A 23,699-nucleotide genomic window follows, 5' to 3' on the forward strand; every position below is an offset into this window, starting at 1 on the left:
TGAGGCAGGACCGGCCAGCCGGAGGCACTGGGGTCAGTGTTCAGAGGCTGAGGCTGGCGGGCACATGTAAGCCACCTGCGTGACTGCAGCCTGAAGAAGTATGTCTGGGGAAGTAGAGGCAGACAAGGCAGGACAGGGAGGCGGGGGAGCTGGTGGGGTACCTTGATTGTGCTGTTAAGGGATTAGGGTGTGTCCTAGGGCTGCTGAAGAAAGGGGACTGGCGTGATCAGCCACGCCTGCGTGTAGGGAAGCTCACGCTGCCAGGTGGTGACAGAGGCTGGAGGGAGAGAGCCCGGGGCGGGGAGCCCACGGGGAGCCCGCGACAGAGGGGAGATCTGACAAAGAGCAGATGAATCTCAGAGCTGTGGACAAGACGGAGAGCTCCACAAAGACAGGAATGAAAGCTGCTTTTGGGGGGCAGCCTGGGTGGCTCAGCAGTGGAGCATCTGCCTTCGGCTCAGGGCATGATCCTGGGATCCCGGGATCAAGTTCCGCATCAGGCTCCCTGCACGGAACCTGCTTCTTCCTCCTCCTGTGTCTCTGCCTCTGTCTCATGAATGAGTAAATAAAACCTTTAGAAAGAAAAAGAAAAAGAAAACTGCTTTTGGTTACCATGGCACCCTCGTACCTGCTCTGGGAACATGTTCTCTGCAGGATGAACCCAAGGCCCATTCTCCTTCATCGTGGACTGGTTGGATGTAGGAGTGGAGAAGGGGGTGTGAGGAAGGACTCCTGGGCCCCTGCGATGGGGGGGTTCAGGGGGGAATGTGGATGGTGATACCCTTTACCAGATGAGGCCTGTGAGGATCGGGGACAAGTCTGGCAAAGTGGGGGGAAGATTCATCCATTCGATCCTTCATTCGGTAGGTGCCAAGGGCTCATTCCGTGGCAGGCAGTGCTGTAGGCAGCAGAGATAAAGTTTTGAACAGAACAGACTAAAACCCTCACCCTCCTGGAGCTTCCATTCTGGTGGGAGGTAGGAGGGTGGGGAAAGCAGTGACAGATGGTGAAAAGGGATATGGGGGAAAAAGCGAGATGGGGGTAGGGGGAGCAATTTTTGTAAAGGGTGAGCAGAGAAAGCCTCAATGAGAAGTGGATAGTTGAGCAAAGACCTAAAGAAGGAGAGGGAGGGACCCGTGTTATTATTTGGGGCTGGGGGGCAGGGGGAGTATCCAGGCAAAAGAAACAGCAAGTGCAAAGGCCCTGAGGCAGGAGGGAGCCTAACAAATTTGAGAAACAACAACAACAACAAAAGAGTAGCTGGAGCAGAGCAGCCAGGGGGAGAACAATAGGAGAGGGGTGGGGGGAAAATGGGGCCCTGGTGTTGAGTGGGGCCTTGTAGATCATCCAAAGAGCCTTGACTTTGGTTTTTTGGGGTTTTTTTTTTTAAGATTTTATTTATTTATTCATGAGAGACACACAGAGGCAGAGACCCAGGCAGAGGGAGAAGCAGGCTCCCTGCAAGGAACCCAGTGGGGACTCAATCCCAGGACCCCAGGGTCACGCCCTGAGCCAAAGGCAGACACTCAACCACTGAGCCACCCAGGCGTCCCAAAGAGCCTTGACTTTGACTCTGAGTGAAATGGGAACCATTGGGGGTTTGGGACAGAGGATGACATGAACTGACTTGACATGAACTCACTTTTTTTGGTCAGCATCACACTGGCCGCTGAAGGTACAATAGACAGATGGGCAGGGGGACCGGGATGAATGAAGTAGGAGACCAGAAAGCAGACGACTGCAACCATCTATGTACGAGATAACGGTGGCGTAGCCCCAACTGGTATTGATTTAAGTGATACTTCTATTTTCTTAACTTTTTATCATGAAAACATTGAAACCCAGAGCCAACCAAGTTGAACTATAAGGGGAATACCTGCCTACCCAAGATTCTGGTTATATTTTGAAAGAACAGTCAACGGGATTTGCTGAGCATGCAGGGCCTATGGGACACCTTGGGGAGGTGGTCACAAACAGGTGGATATCTGCATCTGGACCCTCAAGGGCAACCCAGGTCTGCCCCTCATACCAGACTCGGAAGCCCTCTCTCACTTATAAGGATCGTATGTTATGGACACTCTGCTAGTTGTTTGGTACCTAACCTTAGTAGGTCATTAATCCAACAGACTATGGACAGTCTGAACCTTCTTCAGAAAAAAATGCACAGAGTCACCCGGGTGGCTCAGTGGCTGAGCGTCTGCCTTCGGCCCAGGGTGTGACCCCAGGGTCCTGGGATCGAGTCCCACATCGGGCTCCCTGCAGGGAGCCTGCTTCTCCCTCTGCCTGTGTCTCTGCCTCTGTGTGTGTGTGTGTGTCGTGAATAAATAAATAAAATCTTCAGAAAAAGAAAAAAATGCACAGAAAATTATTTATAAACCGTTCCAGGGGATTCATGGATACAGACAAGGAGAGACACACAATGTAGCCTAGTGCGTTAAGTCAGAACACGGTCAGGGTAGCAGAAGCGCTGTGAGTTAAGCAACTTCAAGGCTGCTTTCGAAGACCCTGAGCCTACCAGGTCATCCCTGGGGCTTGTTCCCAGAGTCCCCATTTCTCCATCGCCTGTCAATGGTGGAAGACGCACAGTGATGAGGGGCCCGGCGAGTAGGTACGTGTTACAAACCTTCCCCTGACCTGGAGGTTGCCCCCTGAGACCCGTGAGGTCAGGGCCCCGAGGCTACTTGAGCCAGGGTCCGTGTCCCACCGATGCTGTCCCAGGGGTGGGGGCACGGAATGGCACCCAGTGCCCTGAGGCCTGGGCCCTGGCCAGACTCAAAAGCTCTAAGGTCAGGAAATCCGGAGGCGGGCGAGAGGGACACTGTTGCCACATCCCCGGCCTCGATGAGACCCCCGAGGCAGGAAGGCTGCCCGGCCTCACCCCTCACCGGCTTCTCTCTGAAGCTCCTTCCTGGGAGGAAGGGGCTGCCCTGTGCCTGGTGCCTGAGTGACAGCCCGAGGGAGGGAAGGAGGCTGGGCAGGTGTTGCAATCCACAGCCCCTGGGCCTGTCACAGGCCGAGCCAGAGCCATCAACGACAGGGCTGGGGAGAGAAGCCCGAGGGCGGCTGTTTTCAGGAACTGGCCCAGAGGGGAGAGCGGAGGCCGGGGAGGCCAGGCAGGGGCCCCACAGGCTCCAGCCTCCAGCGTGAGTAGGGGATCCGTGGGGGGGGGGGGGCTGCACCAGGGCGTCAACCCCACGTCCACTGCCCCAGCTCCGCCGAGTGCCCGTGTGCAGGCCCGGGACCAGGGCTCCTGCCTTTAGCCTTGGCCCCTGGGAACCAGGAGCCCGGGACACGGTGGCTCCTTTGCAGGGCTGCCCCCACTTTGGGGGGTACGCACCGGGGAGGTCACAAACGGCCAGCCATGTCCTTGGGGACACGGAGCTGGGCTCTGGGACGGGCATAATCACCAACCCTCTCTGCGTCCCCCACCCCCAAGCCCGTTTCTCCCTGGCCAGTCCAGACTCCGGGTCTCCCTCTCCTGCGTCTGAATCTTTCTGTGCCTTTCCACGTCTCTCACGTTTCCCTCTCTTGAATCCTAAACTCTCCTGGGGACCTCTGGCTTCTCAGCCTCGAGCACCTGTGTCTCCCCCTGGGCTCTTCCCTGTGCACCTGTCCTGCCCAGCCTTCTCCGCCCGCACACCTATTTCACTTTCTCCCTCATTGTGCGGCTGTGCGCCCCCTTTCACGGCCCGGCCCCACATCGGTGGGATGGGCGCCCCCCCATGGGAGAGGAGGGTGCGAGCTGGGGCAGGGAGAGCGGGGGGAGAGTGCAGGGAGAGGAGAGGAGAGAGGAAGAGGCCTGCACGGCCTCCGGGAGGCAGCAGGTTCCGCTGGGACCGAGCGGGAGAACCGAGCAGATGACCAGAGCCAAGGGGACCCGGGTGGGGGGCAAGGAGCTGCAAGCAGGGGACCCCAGAACAGGGCTTTGAAGCCATGAAGCATGACACAGACAGAAGCAAGGTGGCTGTCCCAGGAGGCCGGGAGCAGGGGACGAGGCCACATGTTGGATCCCATGACACGGCGACCCACATCGTCATGCGTGGAAAGCACTCATGGTCACTGAGAGCTCCTGCCGTGCAGGCTCCGTGCTGAGCGCCTCCGTCCCAGCCCACCTGGGTGCCTCCTCACTACGACCCCGGGAACTGGGTGCTCACGTCCTCTCTCTTTCACAGATGGGGAAACCGAGGTTCAGAACGATGAAGTAACTCATCCAAGGTCACGAAGCTGGTGAGTCGTGGAGCCGGGCTTCAGAGCAGGTGGTCTGGCTCATAGCTGGCCCGCAGCGAGGCCCTGCTCCACACGTCCCCCCGAGCACACCCAGCTGGGGTAGGGGGCGCCCTGGGCTGCTGTGGGCGACCAGGAACTGGTGCCAAACATGCCATCGTTCAGCATCCCAGGGGGAGGACGCAGGGGCCTCTCGAGTGGGCGGGTCTGGTTGCCCATTCCGGACAGGAGCCGGAGGAGAGGGATGAAGCAGTACCTTGCAGGGCACAGGCTGGGCCCCATGCTGACCCTCGCTGGGGCAGCAGGGCTGGGGTATGATCCAAAGCACATGGGAATAGAAACCAGTGCCCCAAAGCCTGAGCCTAGGAGGCCACATCTTCCCCACCCAGTGTGCATGGGGGACGATCAAACCGGTACGCGGCAGTAAGACAGTTGCCAACCACTGATTGGTAGACAGTTGTGTGGGTTTCTCACTGCACAAAGCTGCCCAGCTGAGGAGCAAGTGGAGGCTGAAACCAACCTATTCTTCAGCTGCCAGGTCTTGGTGTGGGGCTGCATCTGCCCAGAGGAAGGGGCACTTTTTTCCTGATTAGCCAAAATGTGACTCACAGGCGAGCAGTCCCCTGGCATCCTGATCCAGAAATGTAGATGGATCATTGCCCAGGGCTTGGGATCTGGCCCCCGTGGGAGGGAACGGTGGTTGTATGTCGGGCAGTTCTTGTTCACACCTGTGCATAGCCCAGGGAGAAAAGGGAGAGCAGCCTTCCCCGTCCAAGCACAGGGCACCGGTACATGTTGTGCTCCTGTGTACACTTATCAGCTGCCAAGACTGTCAATCAGTGCCAGAGACCCTGGTGCCTGGTCCCCAAGACCCCGGTGGGAGCAGGAGGCGGGGTTAGGCCAGAAGCCCACCCCAGTGGGACAATTTTGCATTGGTGTTGAGGAAGGAACTACCACTCTCCACATCCAGATGCTGTCGCCATGACTACAGGACACCTGGCCCCAGAAAAACCTCTGGAGGCCCGAGCCCTGAACAGGGGGGCGGGGATGGGGTGTTGGACCCCTTGCGCCCTCCCGTTCCCGCCATCACCATGGAGGCTGGCTGCCCGAGCCCCTTGGCCCAGCTACCCCATGGAGCTATCCCTTTCTGCCAGGGAGCGTCTCTGACCCTTCAGGCCCTGCTCACCCCACAGAACTTGCCTCACAGGCATACGTGTGTAACCTGGATGTGTCAGGAAGCTAGTACCCCCAAAGAACATCCCTTCACCCATGGGGAACGGAAGTCGGTAGATAAACGTTGCCGTCCTCCCTCCTGTTCAAGGGATCAAGTATCCTGAGGCATGTTTCTCACAGCTCCTTGGAAGGTTCCAGAAGGAGGGAGCCCAAGCTGTCCACAGAGATGACCAACTCCGTGATGCACCCTTGTTGGCTTTCCCTCCTCCCTCACCTGTTCCATTCCGTCCAACCCCTTTAGTCTGTTCCTGGGATCTTTCCAAAATAAGCCACCTGCATGCTAGCCCGGCTAGGACAGAAGGGAAGGGGGAAGAAGGCCGTTCCTTGATGCTCCTGCCCCTGCTCTCTCCTGGAAGGCAAACATAACAACAGTGGCCGTCACTTACAGAGTCATTTCCTGTGTGCCTTGCATCATTTTGTGTCTTCTTCCCAAAGTCCTGTGCAGTATCGACTCTCGTTGCCTCCATTTTGCAGACAAAGAAACTGAGGCTCAGCAAGATCAAGTAACCTGGCCAAAGCCACGCTGAGGCAGAGCAAGGGCTAAGCTCAGCTCTGGTTCCAAAGCCCATGACCTTCACCATCCCCCTCTGCCTCCAGGTGAACACCAAACAGGCACGATGGCAGGGCTAGGATCCTGGAGTCTGAGCGTAGCTGCCCTGATTGCCCTGCTGCTCCCCGGAAGTGAGTATGGCCATAGGGGTGCTGGGGGGAGAGGGAGAGAGAGTGGGGGGAAGAGGGAACCATTTGCCCTGCCTCACTGCTCCTGGGCCACAGATGAGGGGTGGCTGGGTCGCCGGGCCCCTGCCCGCACACCTCTGCGGGCACAGCACCACCCGGGAGGAATGCGGGAGGGCCTGGGCTGCTCAGCCTGGGAAAGGCCGGGGGACCCAGGTCTTGTCCACAGGTCTCGGTCAGGTTGTCAGAAGGAAGCTCTGGGTCCCCTGTGCAGCCTTCACGGGCAACAGAGGGATCAGCCCCGGGGAGGCAGGCTTCATCCCGGAATAAGGAAGCTCGAGCCGAGCGTCCCATTTTTGGGAGTATGCATGCTGAGGCCGGGGCGGACAGGGATGCTGCATAGCCGGGGTCAGCAAACACGGCCTGATATAGTCACATTTAGGCTCTGCGGGCCACCTGCGGTTTCTGCTGTGTGTTCTTACTTATTTTCTGTTCCGCGGTCACTCTTTAAAAATCTAAAACCCATTCTTAGCCAGCAGGCCATACAAAAAACGGGCCATCCCGGGCCCGGCTGAAGAGGATGCAGGATTAGGGGGAGTCTTGAAGTAAACAGTTTTGGGAGGTCCCCTCCAGTCGGAAATTCTGAGTCTGGGAAGCGACAGGAGCCCCACATTGAAAGCCGTGAACCCCGCCCTGTGATCCTGGGCAAATTCCTTCTCCTCTTGGGGCCTCGGCCTCAGCAAAACAGGCCTCAGAACACAGGAGACAGAGGAAAGGAGGCGCGGGGGGCAAAGTGCACTGCTTACTTACGTGTTTACACACTAAACAAATGCCAAGGGCCTAGTCCACACTAGGCTCTGGGGAAGACAGTAGGAGGCACACAGCAGAGGTCTCCAGCCCCACGGAACCTCTGGTCTCACTGGGGAGGCGGACAAGCACCTGGTCACATGAGCCTGTAATGATGAGGGATAATAAAAGCTTTGGGAAAGTTCAGGGCACTTGGCTTGGGTCTGGTTGATCAGGGTCCGGTCTGGTTCCCCCAAGATGCTAAATGTTACCCAGGCACCCTGGGAAAAGGAGCCCCTGAAAAAGGGACAGCAGCAGGTCCAAGGACCTGGAGGCTGGAGAGATCACAGCATTTTCAAGGACTGGCAAGAGGGCCAGAGCAAGCGCAGCTGGGAAAGGATGGTCTGAGCTAGAACTGGGAGGGGCAGCGTGGGCAAGGTCACAAGGGCTCCGGACCCAGGTCTTTATCTTAGGGCAGCAGATACTTAACATGCCAGGCATTGTGCTAAGTGCCTTACCTGCACTAGCACATCTAATCCCTCCCACCACAGGAAGGCAGGGACTAGTTCTAGTCCCTCCTCCACGTACAGATGAGAAAATCGAGGCACAGGAAGCCTCACTAACATACCAGGGTCACGTGATTAATAAGTAATAGAACCAGGGTGCTGGGGCACCGGGGTAGCCCAGTCGGGTGACTGTCTGCCTTCGGCTCAGGTCATGATCCCGGGGTTCTGGGATCGAGTCCCATGTCGGGCTCCCTGCTCAGTGCAGAGTCTGCTTCTCTCTCTCTCTCTCTCTCTCAAACACATAGAATATTAAAAATAATAATAATAAGCAATAGAACCAGGCTGTAAACCCAAGCCGTCTGTTCCAACATCCGAGCCTTATGCACCACACGGCCGACGTGCTGGAGGGCTGTGGTCCAGATGGGGTAACACAATCAGATTTGAACTCTGAGGGCTGTGGCCACGGGGTTCTTATCATGCCAACCATTGCTTTCGCCACCCCGGGGGAGGGCGCCGCAGTGGGGACTGGGCTCTGTCTGGCGGGGTGCTGGGGCTGGCTCGCGAGACCTCGGTGCACACCTGTCCTCCCAAGGTCACGTTCACGTCCCACTGGTGTAGCTTGAAAACCAGTCTTGGTGGGAAGGTAAGGGCCTCAAGCTCGAGCTAGGAGCACAAAGGCTGAGGTGCAAAGCTCTGCTCCGCCGCCCCTTCTCTTCCACCCCAGGCCGGGAGGAGTGCGGACGCATCAGCCTCCCAACCCCCACCGTCCACCTGGGGGATCCCCTCACAGCCTCCTGCATCGTCAGCCCCAACTGCAGCCACCTGGGCCCCGAGGCACAGATTGTCTGGAAACTGGGAAGAGAGTCTCAACCCGGAAAAAGGCGACAGCGGCTGGAAGACGGAAGCCAGGAATTCACGGTCACGGTGCCCCACCTCAGCAGCCCGCGGGTCCTGCTCTCCTGCTACCTGCGCTGGGACCACAGCCTGCAGATGCTGGACCAGGCCGAGGTGCAGGCAGGCTGTAAGTCCCGGCCGCCAGCCACCCGCTGTCCTTGCCCTCCTGCCAACACCGATAAGACCTGTTGTTATTTACTGAGCTCGTGCTCCGTAAGCTCGTCTTGGGCACGGTTGGTTATCAGACCATCCGCCCTACCAGTGGATCATGCTACTTAGCCCCATGTTGCAGACGAGGAAACTGAGGCTCAAGAGACTACATGATACGGTGAAGGTCGCAAACTGAGGGTGTAGCCGAGGTTTATATCAGGCAGCGTCGTAACCATCACTCCATAGGGCTGCCGAGTCAAGCCCAACGACCCGGCCACTAGGGGGTGTCCCCGGGGAGGACCCTTCACACGCTGGGCCTGCTCCTAGCTTCTCTCCACCCCAGTCTCGGCCTTCTTTCAAACCGAGGGGCCAGGCTTTATGCCAAGCCAACGCCTAAGAAAAACCCTTAAGACAAGGTTTCTTTGTTAAGAGTCTAAGAGTCGCCAGTAGAGCTAATGCACTTAGTAGGTGCCGGGCATTGCTCTGAGCACTGTGTGCACAGTAAGTCACTCGGCCCTCTCAACCCCGAGGAGTAAGCATGTGGCCATCACCCCATTTCACAGATGAAGAGACTGAGGCACAGGGCAGTTCAGTGACTTCAAGATCACAACGGTGAGTCCCTGTCAGAACCAGGTTGGAAAGCCAGGTCTACACCATCAGTGTCAGAGACTCTGTGATGCTGCCCGCCCCCCCCCCCCCCCCGTGCAGGCCTGCATTTGACTTTCCCCAGGGCTGCCCCCGCAGGGTCACCCTATATATATATATGGAGACGAGCAAATAGGGTAGCTCCGGGGAGGAACAACCCAGAGCAAGGAAATGAAGCTAACTGGTTCCAATCAGAGCTTCCAGAGAGGTCCTACTCAAAGCCCGCACTCTCCCCACCCGATGTGCAGACCCTCCTGCCGCACCCCACAACCTGTCCTGCCTCATGAACCTCACAACCAACAGCCTCATCTGTCAGTGGGAGCCGGGACCCAACAACCACCTGCCCACCAACTTCACCCTAAAGAGCTTCAAGTAAGTAAGGGTCTGTGTGCTAGCCCTGTTCTTTTGGGTCCCGGGGTGGGGGCGGGGGCGGGACTGTGGGGGTGCGGGAGCCAGAGGCAAGCACAGGAGGGAGAAGGGAGCCTCGCTCTCTTCCACTGCTGCTAGACACCCAAGCCTGGTATTGCCTGGCAGGAGCCGTGGCAACTGCCAGACCCAGGAGGACTCTATCCTCGACTGCGTGCCTAGCGACGGCCAGAACCACTGCTCCATCCCACGTAGACACCTGCAGTTGTACCAGAACATGGGCATCTGGGTGCAGGCGGAGAACGCGCTAGGGACCACAAAGTCCCCACAGCTGTGCCTCGTTCCCATGGATGTTGGTGGGTGATGCCAGGCCTGGGGGACAGGACAGGCCCCCCTACAAGGGGCAAACTCAGAGCGTCACAGAGAGGAAATCATACACCCAGGGTCAGACAAAGAGACACTGGAAGACCCAGGCAGACAAGAGCAACAGGGACAAGATGGACTGCAGGTGGGGACAGAGACACAGACACACAGACACGGAAGAGACACAGAGCCAAGGAGGCACATTCACTCATTCATTCTTCCAGCAAGCTTCCTGCAGCGCCCGCTAACCACCAGGCACTGCTCCAGGTGCCGGAGATGCGGCACTAAACGCACGACCAAAAGTCCTGCCCCTGGAGCTTTATGTTCCAGCCGGCAGAAAAGATAAAATAGGATGTCAGGCGACAGGAAGGGTGAAGGGGGAGCAAAGGGGGGGCAGGTTACCTGGGTACCTGCAGGGTGAGAGCACCAGGCAGAGGGAACTGCAAGTGCAAAGGCCCTGGGGCAAGAGGATGAAACAGAGACCCAGACCTAGAGACAGGCCTGCAGAAACATGACGTGATGACATGGAGATGAAGAGACAGAGAGACAGAGAGAGACAGATTGACAGAGACCCACAGGGATGGCGACCCAGGGCAGAAACTGGGAAAAAAGCAGGAGTAAGGCAGGCCCCTCGGGGACGGGGCAGGGCAGGTTTCTGAGAGCCCCTCTCCTTGCAGTGAAGCTGGAGCCCCCCACGCTGTGGGCCCTGCCCCCCAGTCCTGAGGTGGCCCCACCCCAGCCTGGCTGCCTGCTGCTGCGCTGGGAGCCATGGAAGCCAAGCCTGTACATAGAGCAGAAGTGCGAGCTGCGCCACCAGCCACGGCTGGGCGAAGCCAGCTGGGCCCTGGTAAGGCGGAGGGCAAGCCCGAGAGCCTGGGGTGGGGGTGGCTGAGGGGAGGGCGGGTGGGCCGGCCTCAAGGCCACGGGGTACAGGCTCAGAGCCAGGGCTGCCCCACCAGGTGGGGCCCCTGCTCTCCCAGACCCTCCAGTACGAGCTCTGCGGGCTCCTCCCATCCACGGCCTACGCCCTGCAGATGCGCTGCACCCGCTGGCCCCTGCCTGGCCAGTGGAGCGACTGGAGCCCTAGCCTGACGCTGACCACCGCGCAACGGGGTAAGCAGGGGGGTGAGGGGCCGGGAGCAGCGATCAGGACAAAGCCCAGCATCCGGGGCTCCCCCTGACCCTCTTCTCGCTCCCTCCACAGCCCCCATCGTCAGACTGGACACGTGGTGGCGGCAGAGGCAGCTGGACCCCAGGACGGCAGACATGCAGCTCTTCTGGAAGGTGACCCATCCTGACCTCCCTCCACCCCTGACACTTCTTCCAACCCAGCCACATGCCTGTGGTCTGGGGCTCAGGACTCCGACGGGTCTGGGAGGTGTGGATGCATTTGTAGGTGATTTGCATGCACCTTGCATGTGCAGGCCGCTGAGTAGTGCCCTTCGGGAGAGATGACAGGGAGGCCTCGCCTAAGGCAAAGGGTCGGTTCAGGGAATAGTTAAGTGCCAACTGGATTCTTCCTTTCCTCCCTCCTAGGACCTGGCATAGGGAAAGAGGGAGGGAGGGAGGAAGGCTGGCCTCCAGCCTGTGGGGCTCAGCTCGTGTGACCCATTTGCCATCTAGAAGCCCTCCCCCACTTAGGACGAGCTGTCCATCCCTCTGACCACCTTCTTCCCGTGCCCGCTGCAGCCAATGCCCTTGGACAGATACAGCGGGCAGATCCAGGGATACCTGGTCAGACTAGCAGGCCCGGCAGGGGCAGGCCCACTCCTCTGCAACACCACGGAGCTGAGCTGCACCTTCTGCTTGCCCTCAGAAGCCCGGGAGGTGGTCCTTGTGGCCTATAACACAGCCGGGACCTCCCATCCCACCCCAGTGGTCTTCCTGGAGAGCAGAGGTAAGGGGGGCCGGTGGCTAGCAGAGCACGGTGGGTAAGCATGTAAATCAGAAGCTAGACTGCCCGGGTTCACATCTAGTCCTGTCACTTGCTGACGGCACGACCAGGGCCAGTGACTGAACCTCCCTGGCCTAGCAAAGGGGGAAAATATGCTGCTGAGCTCGAGGCATTGTTATGAGGTTTGTATGTGCGTTCAGACGCGGGCCTGGCACCAAGTTCCTGCTCAACAGGCAGAATATCAGCTCCTATTATCATCTGAGCCAGAACCAAGTTAAGCTGGTGGAGGAACCACACACACACACACACACACACACAGCCCATTCTGCCGGGAAGATGGGAAGAAAGCCTGACAGCGATCAATGCTAACGCCATGTGGTTTGTGGCATGTGCCGTCATGGTCCTTGGTGCGTGTTACCTTACTGGGTCCACCAAGAGGCCCGAGAGAGGCACTCGTTCTATCACTGTCAGGCACTCCTCCGCCCAGGCACTGTGCTAGGCTTGTCCTATACATCATCTCATTTGATCTGCACCAGAGAACCCATCCAGATGAGCAAACTGAGGTCCCGAGGTTGACTCACTCAAGGCCACCCAGCTTGTAAGTAACAAAGTCAGGATTTGAACCCAGGCTCCAGGCTCTGGCACTTGCATTCTTCTCGCTTTGTTCTTTCGCCTCCCACTCGGTCTCCAGGTCCACCCCTGGCCAGACTCCACACCATGGCTCAAGATCCCCACAGGCTCTGGGTGGGCTGGGAGCCCCCCAGCCCTCGACCTCAGGGCTATGTGATTGAGTGGGGTCTGGGTCCCCCCAGCCCCAGCGGCAGCAATAAGACCTGGAAGATGGAGCATAACGGAAGCATTTCTGGGACCCTACTGCAAGGTGAGACAGGCCGGGGGGATGGAGCGGGCGGTGAGCAGGGCCTGGGAAGCAGGGAGGCAACGCTTGTTTGACGGGAAGCGAGGGGCCACCCGAACCACCCTAGAGAAGCAGACTCCTCACTCTTTCTTGATCCTTTACTGTCCTCTCCCATCCCCAGAATCAGGAAGTTCTTCTCCCACCCTAACCCGATCTTCTCTTTTCACAGCCCTGACCCTCCCACCCTTCTAGCTCTCCCCACTTTTCTGCCCTCCCTCCCATCAAATGATCTGCAGAAGAGATAGAAGCAACTAGCTCTGCAGCCTGAGGCCTGGGTTATCCGCTGCCAAGGATCTGGGGTCAGCTCCTGATCATCTGAGTGGGGGTTAGGCCCTCACCGGGGCGCCCTAACCCATTTTCTCTCCACAGAGAACATCAGGCCCTTTCAGCTCTACGAGATCACTGTGACCCCCCTATACCAGGACAGCGTGGGGCCCTCCCGACACATCTATGCCTACTCCCAAGAGATGGGTGCGTCAGCCACCAGGCCTCCCCAGAACCCTCTCCTCTCAGCGCCTGCTGGGGCCCTGGCCATCGGGACTATGAGGGAACATCCCCCCACCCCTGGCCCCAAAGAAGCTCTCTCCCAATCCCAACATTACCCCTGGATAGCCCCAGACCTCTGCAGCCAGACAGGTCAGGCAGCCGGGTGACAGAAACTAAGGAGTGAGTTTGGCAGCAGGTCTGGCAAAAGTCCATCAATCACCCTTGAAAGAAATCAAGTGTAAGTTGCGGCAGAAATTAGACGGAGGGCCTGGCATAAAGTCAGAGGGCGAGGGGCAGAAATCAGACAGCGAGCCCAACTAAACCAAGCCGGTGGACATGGGGTGGCGAGGCTTCGGAAGCAGAGAAGCGGGTTCCAGTCCTGACCCGGCCACTTATTAGCAGTCGATGGAATGCACCTGAAGGTCCCGGCAACACCAGGGGGGCCGTTTCCTTACTCCTCAGCACAGTGTGTCTCAGTTCTGGGGTCTGGGGAGTCACGAGGGGTCCAGCTGGGCTCCCCACTCTGCCCAGCTCCCCGGCAGCCCCTGTACCTCTCTCTCTCCCGGCAGCCCCCTCCCGCGCCCCAGAGCTGCATCTAAAGCACATTGGCAAGACCTGGGCCCGGCTGGAGTGGGTGCCCCTGCCCCCTGAGCTGGGGAAGAGCCCCCTTACCCACTACACCATCTTCTGGACGTCCTCTGCTCGGGGCCAGTCCTTCTGTGAGTCTATCCTCAGTACCCCACAGCCCCAGAAGGCCTCGGGGGGAGCGCTCAGCAGCTGCGGAGGGAGCCTCGGCATCTGGGCCCAGGCTGACCATTGTCTTCTACTCCCAGCCACTGTGCTCAATGCCTCCTCCCACGGCTTGGTCCTCCACGGCTTGGAGCCCGCCAGCTTGTACCACGTCCTCCTCAGGGCTACCAGTAAGGCCGGCGCCGCCAACAGCACAAGCCTTACCCTGATGACCTTGGCCCTAGGTAAGGCGAGAAGGGGGCCGGCCAGACAAGGTTGTTGGGAAGGTTCCTCGGCCAACGGATCTCTCATTTTGAGGCCTTGCCTGGATCCGCTGGTCTGAGGGAGGAGACCCAGACCTGCCCATGAGGCTCAGCCTGAGGGAGGAGGCCCAATCCTGCCCTCAGAGCCCAGTGTGACGGAAGAGGCCCAGCCTTCCTTGCGTGCACTCTAACCCCTTCTGGCTTTCCCTTCACCCCAGAGGAGTCTGAGCTGCATGTCCTCCTGGGCCTCTTTGGCTTCCTGCTCTTGTTCATCTGTCTCTGCGGGGCTGCCCGGCTCTGCTGCAGACCCAGGTAAGTCCTTTTTTTTTTTTTTTTTTTCAGGTGAGTCCTTTTAAGAGAATTAATACCTACCTGCCCCTGCCCACAGGGAACTGCAGGCTGGGGTGGGCCAATCCAAGTCCCTCCTCGCCCTCGCAGGCCTCAGGGCCCACGTCTAGATCAGGCCCTGCACCATCTCCTCTCTGCCCAAGGGGCCTTCCGCTGCTGGGAGTGGGTGAGAGAAAGGATGGAAAGATGGAGGGCAAGCCTGACCTGGCCCTCTCCTGTCCTCTTTTGCAGCAGAAAGAATCCTCTCTGGCCAAGTGTCCCAGACCCAGCCCACAGCAGCCTGGGCTCCTGGGTGCCGAGCATCATGGTGGAGGTGAGAACCCCAGAGGGAGAGGGAAATGGGGCCGGGGGGTGCTGGTCCAGGATCCAAGTGAAAGGAAACCCCTCCAAGGATGAGGACTCAGGTCTTCCCATCACTTCCTAGCAAGGTCCCCTCCCTCCGGAGTAAAGCAAATCTCACTTTGGATCCCAACTCTACCCATTTCAAAGCCTCAGCCATCTCACTGTGAAATGGGACATATCTCCCACACAATCCTTGGGGACAAGCACCTTAAGCTAAGTCTGAAGTGCAGAGCAGGTGTCAGAAAAGCATGAGGTGCTTCACAAGCATCATCCTCAGGGGTTCCAGCAGAGCGCAGCAGGAATATCTCAACTGTCCCCAACTCAGGAAGGGACACTGGTTGGGACGAATGTCTCAGATGAATCATGTCCTCACCCCCCATCCTTGTGTCCAGGAGACCTTCCAGCTGCCCAGCCTTCGGGACACCGGCATGCCACCCATCACCAAGATCACAGTGCTGGAGGAAGAGGAGAAGAAGCCAGGGCCCTGGGAGTCCAATGACAGCTCAGGGACCTGTGGCCTCCCCACCCTGGTCCAGGCCTACGTGCTCCAGGGGGACCCAAGAGCATGTTCCACCCAGCCCCAGCCCCAGTCTGGCACCTGTGACCAGGTCCTCTACGGGAAGGTGTTGGGCAGCCCCACCAGCCCAGGTCCAGGGCACTACCTCCGTTGTGACTCTACTCAGCCCCTCTTAGGGGGCCTTACTCCCAGTCCCAAGTTTTATGAGAACCTCTGGTTCCAGACCAGCCCCCTGGGCACCCCAGAGCCCCTCGTCCCAAACCAGGAGGATGACTGTGTCTTTGGGCCACTGCTTGACTTCCCCCTCCTGCAAGGGCTCCAGGTCCATGGGGTGGAGGGGCTGGGGGGCATCTAGCATCCCCCACTTGGGCCTGTCTCTTGAGAGGTCTGGGCCATCCAGAGGAGAGGAGAGTATTAGTAAGCCCATCATGCAAAAAACCACCTAGTCCCAGAAGGGCAGTAAGGCTACAGGGTCTCCTCCCCATCTCTGGCCCCCAGCATCCTTCGTCTCTCTCTCCAGTCCCCACAGGCTGGGCCCTTAATTTAGTGGCCACGGAATGCTTCGTCCAACCCTGCCCACTAGCCTCTTGTGCTTATTTCCTGTAATCTCAGTCTCTTAAACTGGTTCATGGTTTGGTTTGGTTTGATTTTGAGAAACTCTTGAGTACGCCTGCACCTCTGTCCTTTTCCTTTTTAGGGCCCTAGCAGTGATGGGGGTACTTATCAGAAGTGTTCGTTTGCATATTTCTTCCTTTGCTCATTAATCCCCCCAGCCCTCACCTAGCATGTAGGCCCTGTGCTGGCAGTGGGGATTCAAAAATGACTTGACTCAGTCTGCCCTCAAAGGGTTCGCATTCTAGTGGTAGAGACTCGAAGACTGCCCATTAGGGCAGAGTGGCCAGGACTGAGGCGGGGATCACAAAGTGCTGTGGGACAGGAGAAGAGACCTCAGAAAAGACTAATCCTTGCTGTGTTGGAGAAATACAAATAAAACCATCTACTGGGGCGCCTGGCTGGCTCTGTGTGTGGAGCATGCAAATCTTGATCTTGGGGTTGTGAGTCTGAGCCCCACACTGGTTGTAAAGATTACTTAAAAATAAAACATTAAAAAAATTTTTAAATAAATTGTAAATAAATAAATAAATAAAACATTCAAAAACAAAATCTCCTGCCAACCTAGAAAACCTCTCCACCAGGGTGGAAGAGGATGAAATCAGTTTTATTACTGAATGAACATTAACCAGAATGTGATGGACATCATCACCAACCTTCCTAAAAGCTTGAAAAGACAGAAAGAAACTTTACCCTTGTTTACCGCCAAGCGGATACAGGTTACTGCACACATTTTCTCAAGATAAATGATACCTAGTCCTCAGGCAAGAGGACATCACAGCACCATCCGTCACACAGAGTTCATCCTAAATTCACCTGGTAAATGGGGTAGACACCTGTTTGCTAATTGTCTTTATCCCAAAGAAAACTAAATTTCTCTTTATGAGAAGAGGTAGGTTCGCACCTTAGAGTGAGGCAGAAACTGTCTTCCTTAATCACTGCATTTCAAGAGATGGCTCCTAGATCCTAGATCCCTGAGAATATCCCATGCTGCAAAACTGGCAAGAGGCATATTTAGCTTTTTGAAAAGATTTACATCTGTCTCAAAAGGGCAGAGAAAGAATTCACAATGACAACTTTCCAAAAGAATACGCTTTAAGAAGAGTGAGGGGGAGGAGAGCTTTTTTCCCTTTTTGCACCAAGGGAAAATTAAAATTTTATTTTTATTTCATTAAAAATGTACTTTTCCTGCTTTGCATTTGTCCTTGTCCTTACATCCCCCCATTTTGCAAAAATCATCACAGCAAATATTTGTTGAGAGTGTACCATATAGCACATCCTTCACCTCGGTTCATCCTCCAACAACCTAAAAGGCAGATACTGGGGACACCCGGGTGGCTCAGTGTTTGAGCGTCTGCCTTTGGCCCAGGTCATGACCCTGGGGTCCCAGGATCAAGTCCTGCATCAGGCTCCCTGCATGGAGCCTGCTTCTCTCTAGGCCTGTGTCTCTGCCTCTTTCTCGGTCTCTCATGAATAAATACATAAAATATTAAAACAAAAAAACAAAAAAAGCACATTCTGCTATTACCACCCCCATTTGATTAACAAGTACACGCGGCCCAGAAAGGTGGGACTGGCTTTGCCCACGGTCACAGTGAGTAAATGAATGGCTGAGCTTCCATCCCAGCCCAGGGCTGTCCCACTCCAAGATCCGCGACCTTCAGCTCGAGGCTTACGGGGCTGACACCCAGCAGCTCTCAGGGGAGCCTCATCCTGGAGGATGGAGGAAGAGGAGGTAGGGGGGAAGGCTACTGCAGGCCCTGCAAAAAGCCTCCAAAAGGCCAGGGCTCCAGGCCAGGAGCACAGAGTGGGAGTAATGGGGGGGGCGCAGGCCCACGAAAATAACGACCTCTGAGAAGGTGTGCAGCCCCGCACGCCGCGAACCCGGGCGCAGCCCCCGCCCCCTGTCCCGCGCAGCCGGAGCAGCCCGAGCCGCCCCCACGCCGCGGCTCGCGCTCCCGATCCATTCTCTCGGCCATCGGCTGCTCCGGCCTCGCCGCCGCGCTCCATTGGTCGAGCCTGGGGCAGCATGGCGGCGCCCTTGGGAGCAGGGCCCAGGCCGCGGGGCGCGAGTCGCCATGCTGAGGACGGCGTGGAGGGCCCTGCGGTCGCTTGCGGCCCCGGCAGTGGCCCGGGCCTCAGTCCCCGGGCTGCCGGGCGGAGCGCCCAGGCCTCCCTCCCACCGCTGGGGCCTTCCCTGTCCTCGAGGTGGGGCGTCGGGAAGCGGGGCGGGCGGACGCGGGGGATCGGGCGGCGGAGGATGGGGGGGCGGGAGGGGGGAGGAGGAAGGGGCGCGAGCCGGGGCTCTAAGGACTCGGGGCTCGGTCCTCGCTCTTCTGCGCAGGTGTCATCGTCCCGGCCGGGCACGGATATGCCACCCAGAAGGCAGGTAGGAGCCCTCGGGGGGGACGGAAGGCGGAGAGGACCTGCCTGGGGGGGGTGGAGGGGGGAGCGGGAGCCTGCGGGGGGGGGGAGGAGCTGGAGCCTGCTGGGGGGGGAGCTGGAGCCTGCGGGGGGGGGGGGGAGCTGGAGCCTGCTGGGGGGGAGGAGCTGGAGCCTGCGGGGGGGGGGGGGGAGGAGCTGGAGCCTGCTGCGGGGGGGGGGAGCTGGAGCCTGCTGGGGGGGGAGCTGGAGCCTGCTGGGGGGGAGCTGGAGCCTGCGGGGGGGGGGGGGAGCTGGAGCCTGCGGGGGTGGGGGGGGAGGAGCTGGAGCCTGCTGGGGGGGGAGCTGGAGCCTGCGGGGTGGGGAGAGGCTGGAACCTGCTGGGGGGGAGCTGGAGCCTGCGGGGACGGGAGAGGCTGGAGCCTGAGGCGGGGGGGAAGCTGGAGCCTGCGGGGAGGGGAGAAGCTGGAGCCTGCTGGGGGGTTAGCTGGAGCCTATGGGGAGGGAGAAGCTGGAGCCTGTGGGGGGGGGGAGCTGGAGCCTGCGGCGGGGGGGGGGGGGGGGGTAGGGGATAATTCAGGCCATCCACAAGAGCACCCACCACAATGGGGGATCTTAAGAGGTGTGAGAAGTTTAAAGACAAATTACAGGCTCTTAGGAGAGTCATCTACTCCCAACATGAACTATCAAGACGCTGCCTGCAGGATTTGCAGAGCGCAGAGATCTCTAGTGCCTTGCTTGAGGCTCTGGGTGTCTGTGACAGTTGGTGACAAGAGCCAGGACAGGGAGGATGGGCAGTGAGAGTTGACTCTGGGTGTTTTCCTTCCCTACGCTTGACAGCCCAGCCCACCCAAGATGACCCACCTCCTTCGACGCTGCTCAAAGACTACCAGAATGTTCCTGATATTGAGAAGTAAGCAGGGGGTCCTAGGAGGATTGGGAAGGAGAGAGGGAAGATAGCGGCTTCCGAGGCCTGGCGCGCTGTATCTGGAGCTTGGTGATAGAATCGGGCCGAGAGCTACTCAAGCCCAGGCTTGGTGCGGGGCAGCAGGGGCAGAATGGAGTTCGTGGAGCTCAACGGCTTGCCTTTTTTTGTTTTGTTTTGTTTTTATACGGAGGGAACGTGCCTCACGGGTCTTTGAAGATGTCTCATCTTTTGATCTTCACAAAAGGCCTGTGAGAGAAGAAACAGTGTCCCCATTTTATAGATGACTAATGTCTGCACAATGTCATACGGCTCCTAGGGGCCGGGGCTGAAAGACACCAAAACCAGGATCCTTCTGCTCAGCCCCTGCCCTGTACGGCGGGAACTGGGCTGTCCCTTCCACTGTACAGTGTCAGGAGAGAAAAAAAACAATGATTCTAGAATTGAAATGTCTCAAGACAGACTGAACCATATTCTAGCCGAAATGAAAATCCTCCCCCTGCCCTCCCTGTGAGGAGCCTGGAACAGTCAGGCTGACAGCCCCAGTTCTGTGCAGTTGTCCCATCACTCCCATGTTCTTGGCACAGCAAACCCGATTCGTGCTGACTTCTAAGTTCTGGGAAGGGGCTCCCACTTCCACAGAGACTCTTGTGTTATAACAGAAATTTTCAGTCATCCTTGCTTTTCAAACTGAAATGGAAACAGCGCTGATTCCCCTTTCCCTCTCCCGCACACCAGTCTCATTGCTCTGGTTTTCCCACAGGGTTGACGATGTCGTGAGAAGACTCTTGTCTTTAGAAATGGCCAGCCAGGTGAGTACCTGTGCCAAACCTCAGCCCCTCCCAGCCCTCTCTTCTGGGATGCCCTCCTACTATGGTAACACTTCATCCTGTGCATTTATCCCGCTGTCATTCTGTGTCCACTTGTCCATCCCCCAGACCGAGCATCTATCTCTAGGGCAGGGACGGTGTTGTTCTCTCACTGTATCCCTAGCACCCAACAAACAGTAGGTACTCAGTAATGATCTAATGCCTGAATGAATGAGCACGGTTTGGGGACACTCATCTAACAAGCTGTGTCACCTGTCATTGGCCTTAGGCTCACCTAGATGTGAATGGCCATATGCTGACCAATGGCCAAGGCCTGGTGAACAGAGTGAAGCCAGGTGCCGAGCTTTATGGCTTCATTTCTATGGCTGCAGCCAGGGCCTTCGAGGTATAAAGGCTAGTTCTTAGGGAGCAGCAGACCTCACGGATTCTCTGTCTCTATCTTCAACAGAAGGAGAAGCTAAAAATCAAGCACCAGCAGCTGATGAGCAAGATTGTGGCAAACCCTGAGGACACCAGCTCCCTGGAGGCTCGAAGTTGGTCAGGGGGCCCTTGGGGAGTGGGAGTGCAAGGGAGTCAGCTAGCTGGTACTTGGCCCAGGGGCCTTGTCTACAAGGGTACCGGGTATTAGATGTGGTTTGATGAAGCAAGAGGCAAAAAGGACCCAGGACAATAAAAACGGGACTCTGTGAGGCTGGAGTCAGCATCCAGGTCCCACCTCATACCTCTGTGGTGAGCCCAGGCAAGTGTCCTCAGGAACCAAAGCTTGTCTCCATGTCTCTACTCTGCAGCTAAAGTGGTATGAAGGGGCCAGGAGGTCAGGGCCAAGGTTCCACCTCGCTCTCTGCAATGCTGCCAGAACTCATTGTGTGTGCAGGAAGGGCCTGCAGTGGGGCGAGCGTCTCCCTGGGGCCACCGGCCTCTTCTTTGCCCCCATGTCTGCAACACAGGCAGGAATCAAACAAGAGGCTTCCCCAGGAAGGATGTTGCAGGGCTTTGGGAGATGAGTGGGAGCTGATATTCTGAAAACTTATTAGGGAAAACACAGAGTTAAGTGTGGCAGCTGGGAAGGGAGAGGAAGGGATAGACCCTTGACAGTTCTAGAATCTAATCTTCCTGCATTGGCTAGGACTGCCAGCACCGTGTTGAATCATTAACAATGACGGTGTGTATCTAGACTAATCCTTAAATTTAATAGGAACATTCTGAAGTTTTGCCATTAAGAATGCCGTTTGCTGTAGTATGAACTCTATTTTTGTGAAAGCACAAATACATGAAAACGCGCATTAGGAAGAATTTAGTTATTTTTTCCTCAAAGGCGACACTTGGTGTATTTTTTCTCTATCGTGATGATGTATATTTTATAAAATTTCAATAATCAGGTATTTGTTTTTAATAAATAATACTGTAAAAGCTTTTATTAAACAACAACAACAAAAAAGAAGGCTACTTGCTATGGTTTGGACAGGATTCCTTTAGAAGATTCAGGAACATGCCTTCCTTAGGTTTTGCCTTCTGAAGGAAAGATAATCCAAAGTCTTTTAAGATCTTGGACTCCAAGTGCTCTGGGAATTGTAGAGAGCTGCACCACAGCATTGATGATTGTTATTCCTTGAGGTCTTAAAACATAACCCAGGCCCCAGGCCCTTCCTTCCTCTGTGCCAGCTCTCATCCTCTGTGGTTTGTGGTTTCAGTTGTTGCCTTGACTGTCAAGATCCGCAATTTTGAAGAACACATGCAGAAACACCGAAAGGTAAACCCTGGGCATCGCTCACAGCTACTACAGCAGCGGAGGGGACAGGAATCTGAGGGGTGAAGGGCTCTGGGTCCAGAGGAGCAGCTGGAGAAGCCAAGTGGCTACAACACCAGGGTGTCCACCCCTCAGCTGCAGTGGGAAAAACCTTTCCCTCCTGCCTCCAATAGAAAAATGGGAGCCTTACAGGGCTGCGCTGAGTGGTCACCAGGGGGCACAAACACAAACCTCAGGCGTGCCCCCGGTGTCTGACACATAGCAGGTGCTCAGTAGACATCTCTTGAATGCATGAATGGGGTCACATTGGCCTCGGTTCAAACCTCAGCTTTGCCATTTCCACCGACAGATGTGTGACTTTGGGGAAGTTGCTTTATGTGCCCACGCCTCAGTTCTCCTGTCTATAAAGTGGGGATCGTAGCAAGACTCGCTGGCAGGATAGCAAGGACTACCTAAAATACGAAAGCACCAGCATAGCACGGTCATGTGAAGTACTAGGCCTTGTGCTGAATTCTTCACATACATCAGCTCATTTAGCCCTTCTAGCCATCTTTCTGTTCCGTTGTGCAGAAGAATGATCCAGGCAGGGGTAATGAAGTTATTCCTCAGGGCACAGCACTAGGAAATGATGTGCTAGGACTTGAAATGAGGTGGTCTTGCTCCGGGGCCCATACTCTCAACCATGATGCCATATCCCGCACAGCACTAGGCACGGAGCTGCCGTAATTAGGCAACTGCAGGTATTCTTAATATAAACACATCATGGTAAATACGGACTGGTCCAGCGCTATGCAGGGGTGGCACCCCAGTGTTCCTGGAGCCGGTTGAGCCTGTTCTTCGGAGATGAGATTTTCGCTCATTCGGCCTGTGGAACAGCAGTCCCACTGCAGAGAATCCTCCCAGAGGAGCCCAAGGCCTTCCCTTCTCTCCACCCCAACTGACAGTGTGCTGAGCTCTGGGGAGGCTGAATGTGTAGGGGAAAGAGCATGGGATTTGGAGTGAGACCCATAGATACAGATTCAAGACCTGACCTCACACAAGGTCCTACCCTATACAGTTCTAGAGCCTTCTATGAATTCAGTGACATCTTTGAGCCTTTCCCCCCACCATCTATAAAATGGGATAACAATGACAATACCCACCTCAGAATTGCACTATTTGTATAAGATTGTTGGAAGGTTTCGGTGAGATGATAAAGCGACCATCCTTTGCTGTAAAGTGGCACACCGCTTATTTGTGTATAACACTGAAAGTAACACCAGCTCTCTCGCAGGACAAAGTGCACAAGCGCTATCTGCTGATGAGCATCGACCAAAGGAAAAAGTTGCTCAAAAACCTCCGTAAGACCAACTACAGCGTCTTCGAGAAGACATGCAAGGAGCTAGGGATTGAGTACACCTTCCCCCCTCTGTACCACCGGAAAGGCCACCAACGCTGGGTGACCAAGAAGGCCCTGTGCATTCGGGTACGAGTCAGAATTGCTGCTTTGGTTGGCTCCGCTCTGGGACTGTGGTAGGGAGAGGGAAAGGGAGGGTTGTCTGTTCCTGCCTAGGCAAGGATCTAGCCCCAAGGCCTTGAGGAGGCTCACAGGCCATCACCCTCACAGAGACAGGCTGGCCTGACCATCCAGGGAGGTCTCGTCCCACCTCACCTGCTCCAAACCTGAGGTTTTTGCACAAGATTATAGTCTCTTCCTGCTCCCTTTTCATCTCTAGGTTTTCCAGGAGGCACAGAAGCTCAAGAAGCAAAAAAGGGCCTTAAAAGCTAAAGCAGCAGCCCAGAAACAAGGCCAGAAGAACCCAGAGAGCCCTTCCAAAGCTGAACCAGAAGCAGTCAAAGAAAACCAATAAATTGATTAGAGTCCTA

General features: G+C 56.7%; 2 protein-coding genes across 5 annotated transcripts; both read left to right on the forward strand.

Moving 5' to 3' along the window:
• Nucleotides 1–2,579: 2,579 nt before the first annotated feature.
• CSF3R (colony stimulating factor 3 receptor) lies at nucleotides 2,580–16,411 on the forward strand. 4 transcript variants are annotated; one of them, XM_055341887.1, is made up of 17 exons: nucleotides 2,580–2,608; nucleotides 4,173–4,227; nucleotides 6,055–6,138; nucleotides 8,149–8,445; nucleotides 9,362–9,485; nucleotides 9,648–9,835; nucleotides 10,520–10,689; nucleotides 10,802–10,955; nucleotides 11,047–11,126; nucleotides 11,532–11,739; nucleotides 12,428–12,616; nucleotides 13,022–13,123; nucleotides 13,708–13,857; nucleotides 13,972–14,112; nucleotides 14,349–14,442; nucleotides 14,710–14,791; nucleotides 15,213–16,411. In XM_055341887.1, the coding sequence occupies exons 3-17, from the start codon at nucleotides 6,075–6,077 to the stop codon at nucleotides 15,690–15,692; spliced, it is 2,523 nt and encodes an 840-aa protein (XP_055197862.1). In that variant the 5' UTR covers nucleotides 2,580–2,608; nucleotides 4,173–4,227; nucleotides 6,055–6,074; the 3' UTR covers nucleotides 15,693–16,411. The 4 variants fall into 4 exon arrangements, with proteins under 4 accessions (XP_055197862.1, XP_055197861.1, XP_055197863.1 ...); XM_055341886.1 differs by lacking the exon at nucleotides 2,580–2,608 and adding an exon at nucleotides 3,008–3,143; XM_055341888.1 differs by lacking the exon at nucleotides 2,580–2,608 and adding an exon at nucleotides 3,008–3,143 and having other exon boundaries at nucleotides 10,823–10,955.
• Nucleotides 16,412–17,985: 1,574 nt separating this feature from the next.
• Nucleotides 17,986–23,699, forward strand: MRPS15 (mitochondrial ribosomal protein S15). Its single transcript, XM_055342177.1, has 8 exons — nucleotides 17,986–18,157; nucleotides 18,294–18,338; nucleotides 19,172–19,244; nucleotides 20,020–20,068; nucleotides 20,535–20,619; nucleotides 21,778–21,836; nucleotides 23,107–23,298; nucleotides 23,549–23,699. Exons 1-8 carry the CDS (start codon nucleotides 18,028–18,030, stop codon nucleotides 23,681–23,683), a joined length of 768 nt encoding a protein of 255 aa, XP_055198152.1. The 5' UTR covers nucleotides 17,986–18,027; the 3' UTR covers nucleotides 23,684–23,699.

This window comes from Nyctereutes procyonoides, unplaced genomic scaffold (genome assembly GCF_905146905.1).
Source record: "Nyctereutes procyonoides isolate TBG_1078 unplaced genomic scaffold, NYPRO_anot_genome, whole genome shotgun sequence".
NCBI classification, from domain to species: Eukaryota; Metazoa; Chordata; class Mammalia; order Carnivora; family Canidae; genus Nyctereutes; species Nyctereutes procyonoides.